Genomic DNA, 20125 nt, shown 5'->3' with positions numbered 1-20125 from the left:
ATATATTGTGTATACATACACAATATATTGTGTTTGTATAAACCATATATTGTGTATACATAAACAATATATTGTGTATATATACATGTAAAGCATATACTGTGTATGTATACACCATATATTGTGTCTGTATAAACCATATATTGTATATGTATAAACCATATACATGTATTGTGTATGTATAAATCATATGTTGTGTATGTATAAACATATATATTGTGTATATATAAACCATATATTGTGTATATACAAACCATATATTGTGTATGTATAAACCATATACATGTATTGTGTATGTATAAATCATATGTTGTGTATGTATAAACCATATATTGTGTATATATAAGCCATATATTGTGTATATACAAACCATATATTGTGTACGTATAAACCATATATTGTGTATGCATAAAACAGGAAAAAAAATCTGCTGGTTGCAGTATTTTGATTGTTGCTCTATGAGCCAATTGGTCAGCCATAGCCTAAAACCTAAGACTGTTGGTGTGAAGACACAGAGTTAACTAGCCCAGCACCAATATTGTAGTGAAGCATAAATGTAGGCGTCACGTCTATTCCTATTAAGATGCAGTCTTATTCTTCTATTTCCACATTGAGAATCTAACGATTAGGTATTGTTACAACCTTCTGCACTCCGAGGGGTTTTTCACTGAGTACTTCAATAAGGCGTACAAGTTCATCTATATCATCAGATTGTTCGTTCAACATTAGCCTGAGTTTCCTCATATCCTTTGTGAGCCTAGTAAGGCTAGTGTCTTGTTGCTCCTCCTTGATAGCGGCATTCCAGGCCTGTCGGTAATATTCCATGCCAATCAGCCCTACAGCATAGCCATAGCTCGTGATCTCAGTGTAGTACATGACTATATTCTTGATATTAGTAGCCTGTTGCTAGCATCCTTGACCTCGAGACACAATTTTAGTGGCCACTATTGATGTTTCTACGACAGTCCTTAATGCACAGAGGAAATGAAAATGAATGAAGAATAATGAAAACGCTGATCTGGTGAAGTGTAAGGGACCAACTGATAGATATGACAATTTCCTATTTTGTTAAGATAAACCAATGAGAGGAAGGATCACATGTTGGTCATAGACAGTAGCCAATATATCCTAGTGCCATACATTATAATAGCCATAGATCATAATACAGTACATGTCTATAGCTACAGATCTTACAGTAGTAGACATCTGCAGCCTTAGTTCGACATGTAATAAATTTATGAACTCAGTGAGATAGTGAACAACCATAGATGGTGGTTCTAGTGAAAAACATGACTATGACAGCCTGTGGCCATCAACGGGCATTCTTAAGCATAGATTATAACTCCTATTACAATAAGCATCTACAATGAGTAACTCTATTAAATTACTAATAACCTGTAAGCCTCAAGTGACAGCGGCATATAGCTTCACGATTAGTGCAACAGATGATGGGAATTTTGCCGCGGATGTACATGTAGGTGCCGGGAGAAGACAATGCCAGTATAAAATATCAGCTGGATATATATTAGTGAATATGTATGGTACGCCTTGAAAACTTCAGGAATGGCTGCGTTTACAACTTTTACTCTATGAAGTTATGAACTGATAGAAATGGTTCAAGTGTGTGTAAGTTCAGGACATCTTGCCATTCTTGACTATCTGGCCAGTATATCTTGTCACGAATCGTCGGCGTAATAAAGTCTTTGTCTAGATTTGAGGTACTCTGTTACATTGTTAGTCTAATTCAGATCTGAGCGTATTACATAACGCCTAGATTTGGGGTTTTCCTGCGCATGATGCATTGGTCTGGCAGATCTGAGGCCATATACAAATGATAAAATATTTTACCCGTTGATGAGCACATGGTAGACAATTATACATACATAGTATTTGTAGTTACAAATTGAAAGTACCTGGCTTGAGCATATACCAGGTTTTGCTGGGTTTGTCATGTGACATAACCAGTCGCAGACACAAATTAACTAAATTCATGACAAAAATTTCCATGAATAAATTTGAGTCAGTTTTAAGGATTAGCCAGCTAAATCATATGAACATTTGAACATTTTATCATCTTCGAGTATGTTTATAACCAAAAACAAAAAGAACAGACACAAGGGTGGAAAATATGAAACTGTCAACTTAGTGTGAGCATGTCTGTAGGGGTGAAATAGCTCAGGAAAGCTGTTCACCATCCAATACAGACTCAGAACCTTTTTATCATAAAAAGAACGTTGTAACGATAACAAGGAGTAGAATACATAAGTACCACAAGCGACGCTAAGGACAAACATCTCCCCAAGTAGATCTGCTCCTTCGTTGATAGCTTGTTGTTCTTCTAGAGGCTGGATCTTTTTGCCCTTTGTTGAGCCTGAGATCCAGAGGCGCAGCCTCACGTCATACCGATGGTAGACTACAATTCATAATGCATCGTCATGAAAATTGAAGGTATTTTAAACAAACCAGTAGGCTACATAAATTTGATTTTATCACTTGAGCTAAAATTTTAACATCGAATACAGACAAACATCGACTCACGATTATTTTAATCTTTTGACACGAAACATAAAATTTGTGTAAACCTTCGAATCATCTTAAGAAACAATCTTTCAAATAAGACATCTGATGTTTAATCACTCTCCTTCACATGTTTAATCACTCTCCTTCACACGTTTAATCACTCTCCTTCACACGTTTAATCACTCTCCTTCACATGTTTAATCACCCTCCTTCACATGTTTAATCACTCTCCTTCACACGTTTAATCACCCTCCTTCACATGTTTAATCACTCTCCTTCACATGTTTAATCACCCTCCTTCACATGTTTAATCACTCTCCTTCACACGTTTAATCACTCTCCTTCACACGTTTAATCACTCTCCTTCACACGTTTAATCACTCTCCTTCATATGTTTAATCACTCTCCTTCACACGTTTAATCACTCTCCTTCACATGTTTAATCACTCTCCTTCACACGTTTAATCACTCTCCTTCACAAGTTTAATCACTCTCCTTCACACGTTTAATCACTCTCCTTCACACGTTTAATCACTCTCCTTCACATGTTTAATCACTCTCCTTCACACGTTTAATCATTCTCCTTCACACGTTTAATCACTCTCCTTCACATGTTTAATCACTCTCCTTCACACGTTTAATCACTCTCCTTCACACGTTTAATCACTCCCCTTCACATGTTTAATCACACTCCTTCACACGTTTAATCACCCTCTTTCACATGTTTAGTCACTCTCCTTCACACGTTTAATCACTCTCCTTCACACGTTTAATCACTCTCCTTCACATGTTTAATCACTCTCCTTCACATGTTTAATCACTCTCCTTCACATGTTTAATCACTCTCCTTCACACGTTTACTCACCCTCCTTCACATGTTTAGTCACTCTCCTTCACATGTTTAATCACTCTCCTTCACACGTTTAATCACTCTCCTTCACACGTTTAATCACTCTCCTTCACACGTTTAATCACTCTCCTTCACACGTTTAATCACTCTCCTTCACAAGTTTAATCACTCTCCTTCACACGTTTAATCACTCTCCTTCACATGTTTAATCACTCTCCTTCACACGTTTAATCACTCTCCTTCACACGTTTAATCACTCTCCTTCACATGTTTAATCACTCTCCTTCACATGTTTAATCACTCTCCTTCACACGTTTAATCACTCTCCTTCACATGTTTAATCATTCTCCTTCACAAGTTTAATCACTCTCCTTCACACGTTTAATCACTCTCCTTCACACGTTTAATCACTCTCCTTCACACGTTTAATCACTCTCCTTCACATGTTTAATCACTCTCCTTCACACGTTTAATCACTCTCCTTCACACGTTAAATCACTCTCCTTCACACGTTTAATCACTCTCCTTCAAAAGTTTAATCACTCCCCTTCACACGTTTAATCACTCTCCTTCACATGTTTAATCACTCTCCTTCACAAGTTTAATCACTCTCCTTCACATGTTTAATCACCCTCTTTCACATGTTTAATCACCCTATTTCACATGTTTAATCACTCTCCTTCACACGTTTAATCACTCTCCTTCACATGTTTAATCATTCTCCTTCACAAGTTTAATCACTCTCCTTCACACGTTTAATCACTCTCCTTCACAAGTTTAATCACTCTCCTTCACATGTTTAATCACTCTCCTTCACACGTTTAATCACTCTCCTTCACATGTTTAATCACTCTCTTTCACATGTTTAATCACTCTCCTTCACACGTTTAATCACTCTCCTTCACACGTTTAATCACTCTCCTTCACAAGTTTAATCACTCTCCTTCACACGTTTAATCACTCTCCTTCACACGTTTAATGACTCTCCTTCACATGTTTAATCACTCTCCTTCACACGTTTAATCACTCTCCTTCACATGTTTAATCACTCTCTTTCACATGTTTAATCACTCTCCTTCACACGTTTAATCACTCTCCTTCACACGTTTAATCACTCTCCTTCACAAGTTTAATCACTCTCCTTCATACGTTTAATCACTCTCCTTCACACGTTTAATCACTCTCCTTCACACGTTTAATCACTCTCCTTCACACGTTTAATCACTCTCCTTCACACGTTTAATCACTCTCCTTCACAAGTTTAATCACTCTCCTTCACATGTTTAATCACCCTCTTTCACATGTTTAATCACCCTATTTCACATGTTTAATCACTCTCCTTCACACGTTTAATCACTCTCCTTCACACGTTTAATCACTCTCCTTCACACGTTAAATCACTCTCCTTCACACGTTTAATCACTCTCCTTCAAAAGTTTAATCACTCCCCTTCACACGTTTAATCACTCTCCTTCACATGTTTAATCACTCTCCTTCACAAGTTTAATCACTCTCCTTCACATGTTTAATCACCCTCTTTCACATGTTTAATCACCCTATTTCACATGTTTAATCACTCTCCTTCACACGTTTAATCACTCTCCTTCACACGTTTAATCACTCTCCTTCACACGTTAAATCACTCTCCTTCACACGTTTAATCACTCTCCTTCAAAAGTTTAATCACTCCCCTTCACACGTTTAATCACTCTCCTTCACATGTTTAATCACTCTCCTTCACAAGTTTAATCACTCTCCTTCACATGTTTAATCACCCTCTTTCACATGTTTAATCACCCTATTTCACATGTTTAATCACTCTCCTTCACACGTTTAATCACTCTCCTTCACATGTTTAATCATTCTCCTTCACAAGTTTAATCACTCTCCTTCACACGTTTAATCACTCTCCTTCACACGTTTAATCACTCTCCTTCACACGTTTAATCACTCTCCTTCACACGTTTAATCATTCTCCTTCACACGTTTAATCACTCTCCTTCACACGTTTAATCACTCTCCTTCACAAGTTTAATCACTCTCCTTCACATGTTTAATCACTCTCCTTCACACGTTTAATCACTCTCCTTCACATGTTTAATCACTCTCTTTCACATGTTTAATCACTCTCCTTCACACGTTTAATCACTCTCCTTCACACGTTTAATCACTCTCCTTCACACGTTTAATCACTCTCCTTCACACGTTTAATCACTCTCCTTCACACGTTTAATCACTCTCCTTCACATGTTTAATCACTCTCCTTCACAAGTTTAATCACTCTCCTTCATACGTTTAATCACTCTCCTTCACACGTTTAATCACTCTCCTTCACACGTTTAATCACTCTCCTTCATACGTTTAATCACTCTCCTTCACACGTTTAATCACTCTCCTTCCCACGTTTAATCACTCTCCTTCACATGTTTAATCACTCTCCTTCACACGTTTAATCACTCTCCTTCACACGTTTAATCACTCTCCTTCACACGTTTAATCACTCTCCTTCACACGTTTAATCACTCTCCTTCACACGTTTAATCACTCTCCTTCACACGTTTAATCACTCTCCTTCACACGTTTAATCACTCTCCTTCACACGTTTAATCACTCTCCTTCACACGTTTAATCACTCTCCTTCACATGTTTAATCACTCTCCTTCATACGTTTAATCACTCTCCTTCACTCGTTTAATCACTCTCCTTCACACGTTTAATCACTCTCCTTCACACGTTTAATCACTCTCCTTCACACGTTTAATCACTCTCCTTCACATGTTTAATCACTCTCCTTCACATGTTTAATCACTCTCCTTCACATGTTTAATCACTCTCCTTCACATGTTTAATCACTCTCCTTCACATGTTTAATCACTCTCCTTCACAAGTTTAGTCACTCTCCTTCACACGTTTAATCACTCTCCTTCACACGTTTAATCACTCTCCTTCACATGTTTAATCACTCTCCTTCACACGTTTAATCACTCTCCTTCACACGTTTAATCACTCTCCTTCACACGTTTAATCACTCTCCTTCACATGTTTAATCACTCTCCTTCACATGTTTAATCACTCTCCTTCACAAGGTTAATCACTCTCCTTCACACGTTTAATCACTCTCCTTCACACGTTTAATCACTCTCCTTCACACGTTTAATCACTCTCCTTCACATGTTTAATCACTCTCCTTCACATGTTTAATCACTCTCCTTCACAAGTTTAATCACTCTCCTTCACACGTTTAATCACTCTCCTTCACACGTTTAATCACTCTCCTTCACATGTTTAATCACTCTCCTTAACACGTTTAATCACTCTCCTTCACACGTTTAATCACTCTCCTTCACATGTTTAATCACTCTCCTTAACACGTTTAATCACTCTCCTTCACACGTTTAATCACTCTCCTTCACATGTTTAATCACTCTCCTTAACACGTTTAATCACTCTCCTTCACATGTTTAATCACTCTCCTTCACACGTTTAATCACTCTCCTTCACACGTTTAATCACTCTCCTTCACAAGTTTAATCACTCTCCTTCACACGTTTAATCATTCCCCTTCACATGTTTAATCACTCTCCTTCACACGTTTAATCACTCTCCTTCACATGTTTAATCACTCTCCTTCACACGTTTAATCACTCTCCTTCACAAGTTTAATCACTCTCCTTCACACGTTTAATCACTCTCCTTCACACGTTTAATCACTCTCCTTCACACGTTTAATCACTCTCCTTCATACGTTTAATCACTCTCCTTCACATGTTTAATCACTTTCCTTCACATGTTTAATCACTCTCCTTCACATGTTTAATCACTCTCCTTCACACGTTTAATCACTCTCCTTCACATGTTTAATCACTCTCCTTCACATGTTGAATCACTCTCCTTCAAACGTTTAATCACTCTCCTTCACACGTTTAATCACTCTCCTTCACACGTTTAATCACTCTCCTTCACACGTTTAGTCACTCTCCTTCACACGTTTAATCACTCTCCTTCACATGTTTAATCACTCTCCTTGACACGTCTAATCACTCTCCTTCATATGTTTAATCATTCTCCTTCACATGTTTAGTCACTTTCCTTCACACGTTTAATCACTCTCCTTCACATGTTTATTCACTACTATATTATAAATAAGTTATGTTAATATAAAGTTCATGTAGTCTAAGTTAGACTAACTATGTGTCACATCAGTAGTTATCAGCAGCTGGTAACATATGACTTATAAGACCTAGATGACACAAAATGTGGAGTAGAGCTGAAGGTGTGGTTAAGGAATTATCAGTGACCCAACTTTTGCTCTGAAGGTTGCTCTTTGAGTGCTCTGAAGTAAGCACCAGCGGTGATAGAATTGATTATGGCAGTACCAATTAAAGTGGTTATGATGGTGGTAGTACAGGTAGTTGTAGTGAGAAGAGTGCTCTGGTTAGTGACTTGCAGCTGAGTCTGAATAATGATGATAAGCCTAATTACAAGTTGAAAGGAGCTGCCTCTGGAGACAAAGCAAGCTTTTAGTTGATAAGAGACCAGAAAGTTAATGCAGGTGAGTAAGACACATGAGAGCCATGAAGATTAGTGAATGATTTGTATATAGGCGCTATCAAGGAAAACAGAGGTGTTTTTTAGCTCTTTGAACTCCACAAAGAGACAAACAGATCAAGTTCATCAAACAGCACTAGCTTAGTTATGTAAGTTAGCACCAAACAAGGAATGAGAGTCTCAAACAAAGAAATTAGTTGTTTAAATAAATCTTGATAATTTAAGAATTACAGCAACTTGGTTTAGTATTTTTCATAAGGGTTGAGAAAGATTTTATTAAAAGATTACCAAGTTTTATTTTAATCTTCTCAGGCCCAATCTAAACTATTTAAAAAAATGTTGCAAGCCTTTGGCCCGATAATATTAGGATAGAAGTTTGATTACTTTATTGATTATCCCTTGGTGTATATTATATTTTGAGGAGTTTAGTTGAAAATATACTAAACTGAGGTCTGTTTTGATACCAAAATTGTGACTGGACAAAGAAATTTCAACGGGCGAATTATGTGATAAGTTTTACATTTTTCAGTAAATTCATGATTTTTAGCAAGTCTCTTTACTAAAGCGAGGGCAACATTTTTGAGCCAATTCGAATTTATTATCATTTTAGGAGAAATACAGCAGTGATGATCATATCCAATTACAGAATTATTGAGGTCTAGTAGACCAAGGTATACTTGGAGCAATAATTGTATACAGTCAATGAACTATTACCAACTTAATTTTTTTTTCAAAAGCAAATGACGTGTAAACAATAAATACACTCAATTAACTGTGGTATTATGGGGTTTGTTGAGCTCAGAATATATTGGCTTGTGAACTCAAAGCAGTTGCAAGTGGTCGTGGCAATTACGGTGAGTGAATGAAGCTAGTAGTAGATAAAGCTAGTAGTAGATAAAGCTGGTAGTAGATAAAGCTGGTGGATTAGGTAGTATTAGCCAGTATTGGGTAAAAAAAAGTGTAACGAAAAACAGATTCTTTTTCTTCTTTGCTTCAGTTTATATAAGTCCATGCATTTATAAGCTACAACAGACGCAACAGGCGCAGTTGACAAAGCTTTGATTTTTTCTTGAGTTCATTAACGAAAGATTGCAGGTACTAGTGGTGGTGTAAGTTTAACGATTGAAGGTACCCTTTCACAGGCGTGCAGGTGAGATGGGGTGCAGGGAGGTGACATTTGATGGTGCAATGCTGTTGAAGCGAGTTGTCCTAGCTGTGAAGTAACAGAGCTGTAGAGTGTCAGTGTTGGAGAGGTACAGGTGAGCGTTAAAATTTATTATTTGTGAAGTGGTAAAAGTTAAGAATTAAAAACAAAGGAGAGATGTAGAGTGGGTTAATAGTATAAAATAGATTGGGTTGTGTTATGGCTATTGAGCTATAAGGGATTATGACAATTATGAGATAATAGTTTATGGCTATAGTAATCCTTTTGCTTATAACAATTCTGTTTACATCTGAAGTAAGATAGCCATATAGTGCTCTATTGTATTTTTACCATATACTAAGCTAATATTTATAAAGCTACTTTGGGTTCCATATAAATACCCACAACATTTTCAGTTCAAGTTGTGTGTTTCCGTCAGTGAATAAACTACATTACAATCTACACTACTTCAGGCTTTAATTCTTTACAATAATACAACAGGCTAAATTGGTGACAAGGATGGGATCTTCTTGAGCGGACATTAATACCAAGGGAGTTCTCAAAGTATATATCAGCTACGTATACAGTCGGAGAGCAACCTACAGCAGAAGATTCACATTATTCACCTGAGGAAACACACCACCCTCTACCTACAACACCAACGCTGCAGCTGTTTTGTGAGTTAATACATTCGTATTTCTAAACTTCAACAATTGTTAAAATGAGCGAAGTAGCAGAGTTAGTTGCAAAGCTCAAAGAACAACAAGTTGAAAATAGAAAGTTAATGCAAATGTTGGTAGATCTAAAGAATCGAAAACGCACCGTGTGGTTTCTATACCTAATTTTCCTGCCATTGATTCAACATCTCAGTTGTGGACAGATTTCTGGGCTAAATTCAATACTTTTGCAGTGGCTCCCACTATAGCAGAGGATCGAAAGCCTAAAATATTTCTCACGTCACAGTCAGCAGTAACATACAAAATGCTAACCAATCTTTCGGCTCAGATGACCTCACTAAAAGACATCAACCAGCTGACCATGGCAGAACTGGCTTAATGAAAGAACAGTATGATACGAAAAAATTCATCATCAGAGAAAGGTTCAAGTTTTGGAGTGAAATGCGGCGCAAACCAGGAGGGACCGTCCAGGAGCTGGCTGCACGTATCCGTCAGGATGCCACCACTTGTGATTTCGCCTCCATCACCAACCCACTCGATGAAGCTATGTGGACCAAGTTCATTTGCACTGTAAGCAATGAAGCTGTTCTGAAAGCCCTGTTCAAAGTTAAATTCGATGAGCTTTCTTTCACCCGAGCAGTAGAATTGGCTACAGAGACTGAGGACGCCGCTAAAGTAGCTAAGGAGACTGCACATAGATCCAAGGCTACAGGTGTTAACAAAGTTCAGTCTGAGAAGAAACCAGCAATCAACAGGCCTAGCGGCTCTTCATCCAGCGCCAGCCAGGGGAACCGACCATCTCCAAGCTGTTATCGATGTGGAAAAAACCACTTGGCTAACATGCAATCTTTGTAAAAATCTTGGTCACATTGAACCTGCCTGCCGAACCAAGAAGAATGCAACTAACTCAACCTGTCAAGATAATCAAATCTACAACTGAAATCAAGACGGTAAAGAGAATTGCATCTCTACCTACCCCAACTACAGCAACAGTTGAAGATTAAAGATACGGAATTAACTATGGAGCTGGATACCGGAGCTTGTGAAAACTTCATCACGACAGACATTTGGAAGAAGCTTGATAAACTGACTCTGGAGCCTACTGAAGCACAATATGAATCGGCATCAAAGCATCCAATACATGTATTGAGACAATTCCAAATGTTAGCAACAGTTCCTGATGAAGAAGCGGATGGTCAGACTTTAAACTTCGTAGTGACTGAAATTCCACATCTTAACCTTCTTGGACGCGACGCTATACAGAAGCTGCAGATATCGGTCGATGATAAAATGAAACTCAGATCTTCAACCAAAGTTAACACAGTCAACATGGTATTTAAGGATCTCCAACCTGACCGATCTTTGCAGCAAGCCTGTGAGCAACTCTGCCAGGAGTTTTCAAACCTTTTTCAACCAGAGCTTGGATGTCTCAAGGACTTCGAATTGGAAGTCAGATTCAAGCCTGACGCTAAACCTGTTTTCTGCAAAGCCCGAACAGTCTCATTCGCCATGCAATCAGATCTAGTCCAGGCATATGAAGCAGGAATCAAATGAGGGATTTGAAAACCGGTGCAGTTCAACAATTATGGAACGCCAGTAGTGCCCATCAGGAAAGCTTTACTGCCAGGTCAACAAAAGAGAAAGCTGCGAGTAAATGGGGACTACTCAGTTTCTATTAACAGCCAACTAGAAACACATCGTCAACCCATGCCACTCCCAGGAGACTTGATGCAAAAGCTAAAAGGCGGTTACGGATTCACACAGATAGATTTGGCTGATGCATTCAACTAAAATGCACTAGCTCCTGAGAGCCGACGACGCCTGGCGTTGAATACGCACAGAGGAGTTCTTCTACAGCAGAGACTTCCTTTTGGAATAAGTTCGGCACCAGGCTATTTCCAAGAAATCATGGAGCGGCTCACTAGTGACTTAGAAATTGTTGCAGTGTATCTGGACGATATTCTAGTCAGCGGATCTACAGCGAAGGAGCATTTAAACAACCTAAAAAAACTAATGCAACGCTTAGATGAGAAGGGCCTATGCTGTCGGAGGGAGAAGTGTGAATTTGCAAAACCTGCAGTCAACTACCTCGGACATCTACTTTCTCACCGAGGCATAGCCCAGGATGAAAAGGCAGATGCAGTCAAAGCCATGCCCAAACCCACAGATATCTCATCACTTAGCACATTTCTTGGATCCGTGGTGTTCTACAGCAAATTTCTACCGAATTTGTCAACAGTAACAGAGCCACTCCATCGACTTACTCGAAAAAATGTGACTTGGATATGGGGATCTGAAGAAGAAGCCAGTTTTTAACAACTCGAAGAGATGCTATGCTCAGAGACTGTACTAGCTCATTTCAATACATCACTAGATATTGGAATTTCCTGCGATGCTTCATCAGTAGGAGTGGGCGCTGTTTTTTTCCATCGATACTCGGATGGTTCGGAGCGACCAATATTCAATGTATCAGAGACGCTGAACAGCACGTAGAAGTACGGACAGATACAGAAAGAAGCACTTGCTATAGTCTTTGCACTAAAAAAGTTTCACCAGTATCTGCATGGCAGACATGGCAGACATGCAGGCATCTGCATGGCATATTAGTCGTCGATCATCGACCATTGTCAGCATTGTTCGGGTCAACTAAAGAGACGCCAGCATTAGCGGCCAACAGATTAGCTCGATGGGCTCTACAGCTTAGTCGATACGAATACACCATCGAATACAGGAAGACCAACTAACACGGCAATGCAGATGCGCTTAGTCATCTCCCTGTTGAACCTGATCACCATTTTGATGAGGAGGAAGATGGCGAAGATATGGAACCAGTCTGCACGATACGCACCATTGGTCAGCAACTAAAGCCGACAGATCCAGGAGTGCTACATAAAGAGACTTTGAAAGATCCTATTCTGTCTACTATCATTCGCTACACCAGAGAAGGATGGCCTAAAGCAATCGAAGAAACAAACACCGAAGCGGAAGACCAAGTTCACCACGTGAATTACAAGGTACCATGTTTCAAGAAGATTGCTGGATCACTCTCCATTTCCGATGGTTGTCTATTATACGGATCGAGAGTTGTCATACCGCTCACCCTTCAACCACAAGTTCTACAGATACTTCATCTAGGACATTTTGGCATGCAACGCATGAAGCAGCTGACACGATCTGCTGTGTATTGGCCGAGGATTGAGGCTGGCATCATGGAAGCATGTAAGCAATGCACCTCCTGCGCCGAACATCAGAACCAACCAGCCAAGCCTCCTAACCATCCGTGGATGCTACCAGAAAAACCATGGAGTCGTATACATATTGACCACGCAATCAACTTTCTGGGATCAAACTGGCTGGTAGTGGTGGATGCATATTCTAAATATCTATGCATTCACCCAACCACGTCAACATCCACTAAGACAACCACAGAGCTACTGGAACAAGACTTTGCACAATTTGGCTATCCTCACACTATAGTGTCGGACAATGCCACCACCTTCAAGTCGAGTTCCAGAGATGGTGCAGAGACCGTGGAATAGTCTACCTAACCGGAGCACCTTACCACCCCGCTACAAACGGAGCGGCAGAACGGCTGGTGCAGTCATTGAAACAAGCTCTGAAGAAATCGGAGTTACCACCCAAGCTCGCACTAACAGAATTCCTCATGCATTACCGGCGTACGCCACTGACAGGAGGATATTCACCGAGTGAGCTACTGAATGGACGGCAAATACGCTGCAAAATCGATGTTCTTCTGCCCTCGCCAGCACATCAGGCCCAAGGACGACAAAGCAAGGAAACTGACAAGAATGAGGAACTTGAACCTAAAACTATCGCAAAGATCTACACCTACACAATTGACAGCCCTTGCTATGCTCTCTATTGACAAGACTACACATACACAAGACTATGGATGCTGAAGTTTAAGTGGTGAAAGAATCAAAGACAGACTTTTTGGGCATACCTAAGTTGAAACAGCTAAAATTATTAGCTTTTGTAGATGTGCTATGCAAGAGCAAATTTGAGCCTGTTGAGGAGTGTAGAGGTATTAAGCTAGTTAGGCCATTTTTGCTGAGAGCCATTACTGCTGGGTTAAGTTGTCATGTTTCAGATGTCAAGTTAAACACCTGACAAATAAGTCCTGACAGGGAGACCGATGTTGAGAAAGGCTACACAGGTCGAGATTTGTGGTCTTGTGAAACCAAGGGAATGGCGGGAAGTGGATGCGCAGTAATAGAAAGGTATTTAAAAAACTAGTGCAAAGATGGTGGTGGAGAGATTGGTAGTCAAGGGGGACAGCCTAAGGCACCAGAAAGGTGCAAATGTTTATGGGGCATGATAGGGACCACGGTCATGCTGAGATAAATGAAGGTGCTAAGAAAGTACTAGTATTTGCAATGGAGAAGATGTACTCTTTTCTAGCAGAGGTGTTCAGCGACGGAATGTTGGCAGAGATTATTATGAGAGAAAGGTAGTAGACATTGTAAGGAGGAGAAGGAGGTACAGAGGAAGTCAAAGGAGAAAAGCTAAAGCTTTTGGCTAAAAGCCAAAAGTGAGGCAGCAGTCACGGGGTTGGAGAATGATAAAGCATTTAGAATATGCAGCAGTTAGCAAGGTTTGGAAAAGGATTGCAGATAGTAGACCTGCAACAGTCGAGGGTCAGGCCAAGTTTGATAGATCTGGGCCTATGACAACTACCAACTCTGTGGCGCCAGCCCCCTGTGCAATCTTTTACGACCCAAACGACGATGGAGCCCTTCCACAGGATGCCTGTTGAGCCCAACTCTATTGGGGAGAGCAAAGGAAAGACGGAAGAGACAGCAGATAAGGTTGAGGAGCCATTACTGACCCAACTAGAAGTTTTGGGCTGGTCGGGGTTGGTGGAACTAGCGTTGGAAACATTGGTGGTCACGATGGCGGTGTCGGTTTTGACAGTGGTCACGGTGGAAGTATTAGTAGTAGCGAAGGTCAGGGTGATGGAAAACTGAGTTCGCACTGACCGTAGTGCTGGCAGCAAAAAGAGGATTTTTGGCAGTGCCTCAGGATCATACAAGCCAGAGTCACAGCTTATAGAGACTACCCTAACGCGGTCAAGTAACGAGCGTCACAAGTGAGTTACTACGTGTGCTCGTTGGTAGTTATGGTGAGGCCCAAAAAAAAAGAAAGGATATGTTGTATTATGGGATTCGCTGGGCTCGGGCTATATTGGCTCGTGAGCTTAAAGCAGTGGCAGGTGGTCATGGCAATTACACTGAGTGGATAAAGCTGGTGAATTAGGTAGTACTAGGCAGTATTAGGTAGTATATAGAAAAGTGGAATAAAAGACAGATTTTTTTTCTCTTTCGTCTTTGCTTTAGTTCATGCGAGTACTTTAATTCATACAACAATCACCGGTAGATATATATGCTAGCCTATGTGTATAGTGTAGATAGTTGTAGTGCATATATGTTGTATATATGTTGTTGTTGTGAGGGAAGTCCAGAAATAGGAAGCAAGTACGAAATGTACGTTACGTTTATGTAAATATTGCTTATTTGTCGAAATAGCTACTTGATGACTTGATGATAGAACATTACTTACTTACATCCTTACTGTTGAGCAACTCATCATCGTATCAAGTAATGTGCAAGGTACGTGTATATGTATGAGTTACTTGGCTTCGATTACGTCTAAATATGTGTTAGGCAATATGAGATACCATTGAGTGAACATTCATTTATCCGTATTAGAAACGATCGCCGTTTTAAGAAAAACGGAAACAAAACAGAATAAAATATAACTGTTAATATTAACACGTTTTATTATTTCATGGATTATCACATGATTTTTTTTATTACATTATTTATTGTGATAATCGACATTCATGACAAAAAAGCATGTACATGTAAAAGCATGATTAGCGATAAGAATGCTGAATTGTCTCTCAACACTTACCAAGATGTTGTATTATGGGATTTGTTAGGCTCAGGCTATATTGGTGTCTGAGCTCAAGGCAGTACAGGTGGTCTTGGTAATTACGGTGAGTGCATAAAGCTGGATAAAGCTAGTGGGTAAAGCTAGTAGATTAGCTAGTGTAAGGCAGTATGGGGAGGATATAAGGAAGTGTAACGAAAGACAGAGGCTCTTCTTGATCTTCACATCAGTACATGTGAGTACATTGATTTATACAACATGGCGCAGTTGACGAAGCTCTGATTTTTTTTCTTTTTGTCTTATCATTAGCGAACATTTTTCTGGTTACGGGTTCAGTTTAACGGTTGATTAGACCCTTTCACGGGCGTGCAGGTGAGGTGACGTGAGGTAGGGTGGTGTTGTGCGGCCGTGAGGTGTCGTAGCGGTGAAACATCATTGTTGGAGAGGTGTAGATATTTATTACGTGTTCGGAGGTGAAAATTACATTAAATTTATACGAGTGGGGTAGAGTGAATTTGTGGCGAGAAATGTAACGGGTGCTGTAGGGATGGAGAGTGGTTTTCCGAAGCTGGTGTTCGGTGAGCACGGTGATGGGTCGTGGGAGAGATTTATAGAGGAGATGAATTTGTGTATTGAGAGTGCTGTCGAGAGGAGAGGTTATGTAAATGATGAAGATGGCAATAGAGTACCTATTATGTGAGGTAGAGCTAGGTTAGTGCCACTATTGAGAGCTATTGGTGGTAAAGAGGTATTGAGGAATGCAGGGTTTAACGCAGATGGCGTAAATTCTACTTATGAAGGGGCAGTGGAGGTTTTGCAGGATTACTATGGTAGACAAGAGAGTATGTTCGTAAAGGGGCATAAGTTTCTTACGGCTAAGCAGGCACTTGGAAAAAGTGATACAGAATATTTACAACAGGTAGAGAGTTTGAGCAGATATGCAGAGGTGGCTAACAATAATGATAGGGTAAGGTTTGCCCTTATAGTGGCGGTTAACGGGTTGAGAGATAGAAAAGTAAGCAGAGATTTAATGAAGAATGCCAATCTTACTTGGGCGTTATTGCATGAGGCATTGAGGGCTCGTGAAATGGCCAACAACTCGGATAGACTTTTGAGAAATGAGGGTAGAAGTACTGATTTAAAAAGTGATGTTAAGAGAGAAGCAGCAAAGGTATCAGGGTTTGATAGCCGAGTGCAGTACAGGAGTAATGATAGAGATAGAAGCTATGATTCAGCGGGTAGATCTTCCCCTAGGGGTAGCCCTAGGAGTAGTAGAGGGTATTATGGTAGTGAGGAGCATGATACTAGTAGATATGGGACAAGAGGCCGGGAGTATAACAAGGACAGTGACAGTAGGAAGTATAGAGATAACAGCAGAGAGAGGCATGTCTCTAGATATAGAGCAAGCAGTAGAGAAGGCAGTGAAGATCGAGTATGCTACAATTGCAAGCGTAGTGGTCATGAGATGAGGAGTTGTGCCTCCATTAAAAGTTTTTCTTGTGGACGGCGAGGAAATGTATCCCGTTATTGTAGGGATAAGGGAGGAGATGTAGGCTATGACAGACGAGGTAGCAGCAGGAGGTCAGGATAATAGCTATGAGCGATATAGTAGTAGGGAGAGGTACAGGGGCCGAGAAAGCCCCCGCGAGATGAGAGACGAGTCTAGTAGGTAGAGGAACAAAAGTATGGATAGGTTTGAGGGGGAGAAGTATAAGGAGAGGCGCGAGATGAGCCGGTATGATGAAGGGTACCGGGATAATAGTAAGGGCAGAAGTGTTAGATTCTCTGGTTCGAGAGATAAATATGATAATGACGAGAATTGTGCAGTATTTAGAAGTTAATGGAGTAAATGTAGAGTTTACATTTGATACTGGGGCTGAGGTATCAATATTAACCGAGGCAACAGCCAATAAGTTGAACCTACGGTTAAAGAAACCGTCGACAGTTTTAGAAACTGCTGATGGTAGTGAGTTAAAAGTGGTTGGAAGTGTAATAGTTCATTTGGAAAGTAAAGACAGGCATTTGGATGCTGAAGTTCATGTGGTGAAAGGATTGAGAACAAAGTTGTTGGGCATAACTGAGTTGAAGCTGCTAAAACTATTTGCTGTTGTAAACGTGTTATGCAAAAGTAAGTTTGAGCCTGTCAAGGAGGGTAGAAGTATTAAGCCAGTTGAGCCGTTTTCGTCAAGAACCATTATTGCAGGGTCAAGTTATGTTTCAGATGATGTCGAGTTGCAAAACCTGACAAATAAGTCTTACAGAGAGAGCGAAGTTAAGAAAGGTCACACAGGTCAAGATTGGTGGACTTGTAAAACTAAGGGAGTGAAGAGTAGCGAATACGTAGAAATTGGTAGTCAACGGGGGACAGCCCAAGGCATCAGAGATGTGCAAGTGTCTATGGGGTATGATAGAGAACACAGTCACGATGAGGTAAGGGTAGGTGCTGAGAAAGTAACTGAACCTGTGTCTGTAATGGAAAAGGTTTGCTCTTTTTTAGCCGAGGTATCCAGCAATGGAATGTTAGACAGAGAAGGTCATGAGAAAAAGGTAGCAGAGATGGAAAGAGAGGAAAGGGAGGTGCGGAGGAAGTTGAAGAAGAAATTGGCTATGCTGAAAGCCAAACGGGAGACAGCAGTCATGGAGTTGGAAAATGTCAAGGCATTCAGGGTAGTGGTGCAGAAGTTAACCGAGGTTCAGAGGAGAATTGCTGGTAGCAGACCCGCACTGGTTGCAGGAGAGGTCGAGCTAGATAGGTCTGGGCCTATGCCAACTCCCAGCTCTGTGGTGACATCCCCTGTGCAGCCGGTTACGGCCCAGATGGAGACCTCCCACAGGAAGCCTGTCGAGCCTGCCTCTTACTGGGGAGAGCGAGGTAAAGACGGAAGAGACGGAGATGAGGTTGAGGAGTCATTACTGACCCAACCAAAAGATTCTGGGCTAATCAGGGTTGGTGGAAGTAGTGTTGGAGATGTTGGTGGAAGTAGTGTTGGTAGTGACAGTGGTCACGGTAAAAGTATTGGTAGCGGCGGAGGTCAGGGTGATGGAAAAGCCAGTGCAGACTAGCAATGGAGCTGGCAGTAGCGAGAAGAGTACTGTAGACGGTGGCGCAGGGTCAGACAAGCCAGAGGCATAGCCTATGAAGACTGCCCTAACGGAGTCAGGTAACGAGCAACACAAGTAAGGTAAGTTACTACGTCTGCTTGATGGTCATGATTTAGTGGCCCAAAACAAAAAGAAAAAAAAGAAAGGGCATGTTGTATTATGGGATTTGTTAGGCTCAGGCTATATTGGTGTCTGAACTCAAGGCAGTACTGGTGGTCTTGGTAATTACGGTGAGTGCATAAAGCTGGATAAAGCTAGTGGGTAAAGCTAGTAGATTAGCTAGTGTAAGGCAGTATGGGGAGGATATAAGGAAGTGCAACGAAAGACAGAGGCTCTTCTTGATCTTCACATTAGTACATGTGAGTACATTGATTTATACAACGCAAGTTGCAACTACTACTGTAGCCTGTGCATTGAAAATTTTTTACTTATCTTGAATAAAACCGTATCTGTGCTCAATCTAGTTCAACTAATTTTAGTAAAAGCTGTGTCAGAAAAATTAATTAGGCTTGGGCCCAATAGGTATGTTGGAATTTGAAAAGCTCAGCTAATATCATATGAAACTTTCTATAAGCTACCAAAATGCTAATATTTTACAAATAGTTCAAAATTAGCCGTAAGATTTTCGTTGCTATCAATGATGTGTTGGGACTGAAGTCGTCAACCTCAATAACATTCTGTGATTCGGACTCTAAATAGCAAAGAATAGGCCTATTTTCGTTAGGAATATACACAAATGCGTACGCTGCGCAGGAGGAATGCAGATATACGTCCGGACCCAGTAATTATCCTTCGATCTCCTTTTTATGTAACCCGCAATTGGTTTGCTTATTTGTTTAACAAATAAGCTAAATAGTTTGATAACGGGGAACGAAGACATTTTACTATAAATGCGACTAGACCGACTCGCTAAATGGGCCTGCTGGTCTAATGATGTATGGTCTTCAACAGAGCCATCGAGTGTACCTCGATGGCTCTGGGTCTTCAAGATGTACGTACATGTACTTTATCGGTTGCCTAACCTCCGCGATAGTTTTAACAAATTAGCTAGTCCGTGTTAAAACGTTTCTGGAATTATTAAAAAATTATAATAACCGGAGCTAGGAATTAGATATCGTTACTAACAACAGTTATTATTGTTACCAACAATAATAACAATTTGTTAGTATTTTATGTGTAAGCCTTCTTTAAATATAGCTAAGCCTGTTGTATCTTTATTTGAAAGTTCCCATGTTCTCGTAATTCTGAATTAGCCTAAAATGAGAAGCTAAAGACTCATCTTTTTTCCTATGTGATCGTTAATATAATTTTTTGTCGTTACACAGCTAAGACGTTTTTTATGCATTACGTTTTATGCATTTTTTTCACAAT

The 20125-nt window shown here is 40.2% G+C and overlaps 1 protein-coding gene across 1 annotated transcript; it reads right to left on the bottom strand.

The window, feature by feature from the left end:
- Positions 1–284: 284 nt before the first annotated feature.
- LOC137396843 (optic atrophy 3 protein homolog) lies at positions 285–19634 on the bottom strand. Its single transcript, XM_068083153.1, has 3 exons — positions 19499–19634; positions 2270–2413; positions 285–836 (listed from the first exon to the last, which is right to left on the bottom strand). The coding sequence occupies exons 1-3, from the start codon at positions 19632–19634 to the stop codon at positions 619–621; spliced, it is 498 nt and encodes a 165-aa protein (XP_067939254.1). The 3' UTR covers positions 285–618.
- Between the last annotated feature and the right edge of the window lie 491 nt (positions 19635–20125).

Source organism: Watersipora subatra, chromosome 5, assembly GCF_963576615.1.
Source record: "Watersipora subatra chromosome 5, tzWatSuba1.1, whole genome shotgun sequence".
Classification (NCBI taxonomy): Eukaryota; Metazoa; Bryozoa; class Gymnolaemata; order Cheilostomatida; family Watersiporidae; genus Watersipora; species Watersipora subatra.
This window is presented reverse-complemented; position numbering and strand designations above follow the sequence as displayed.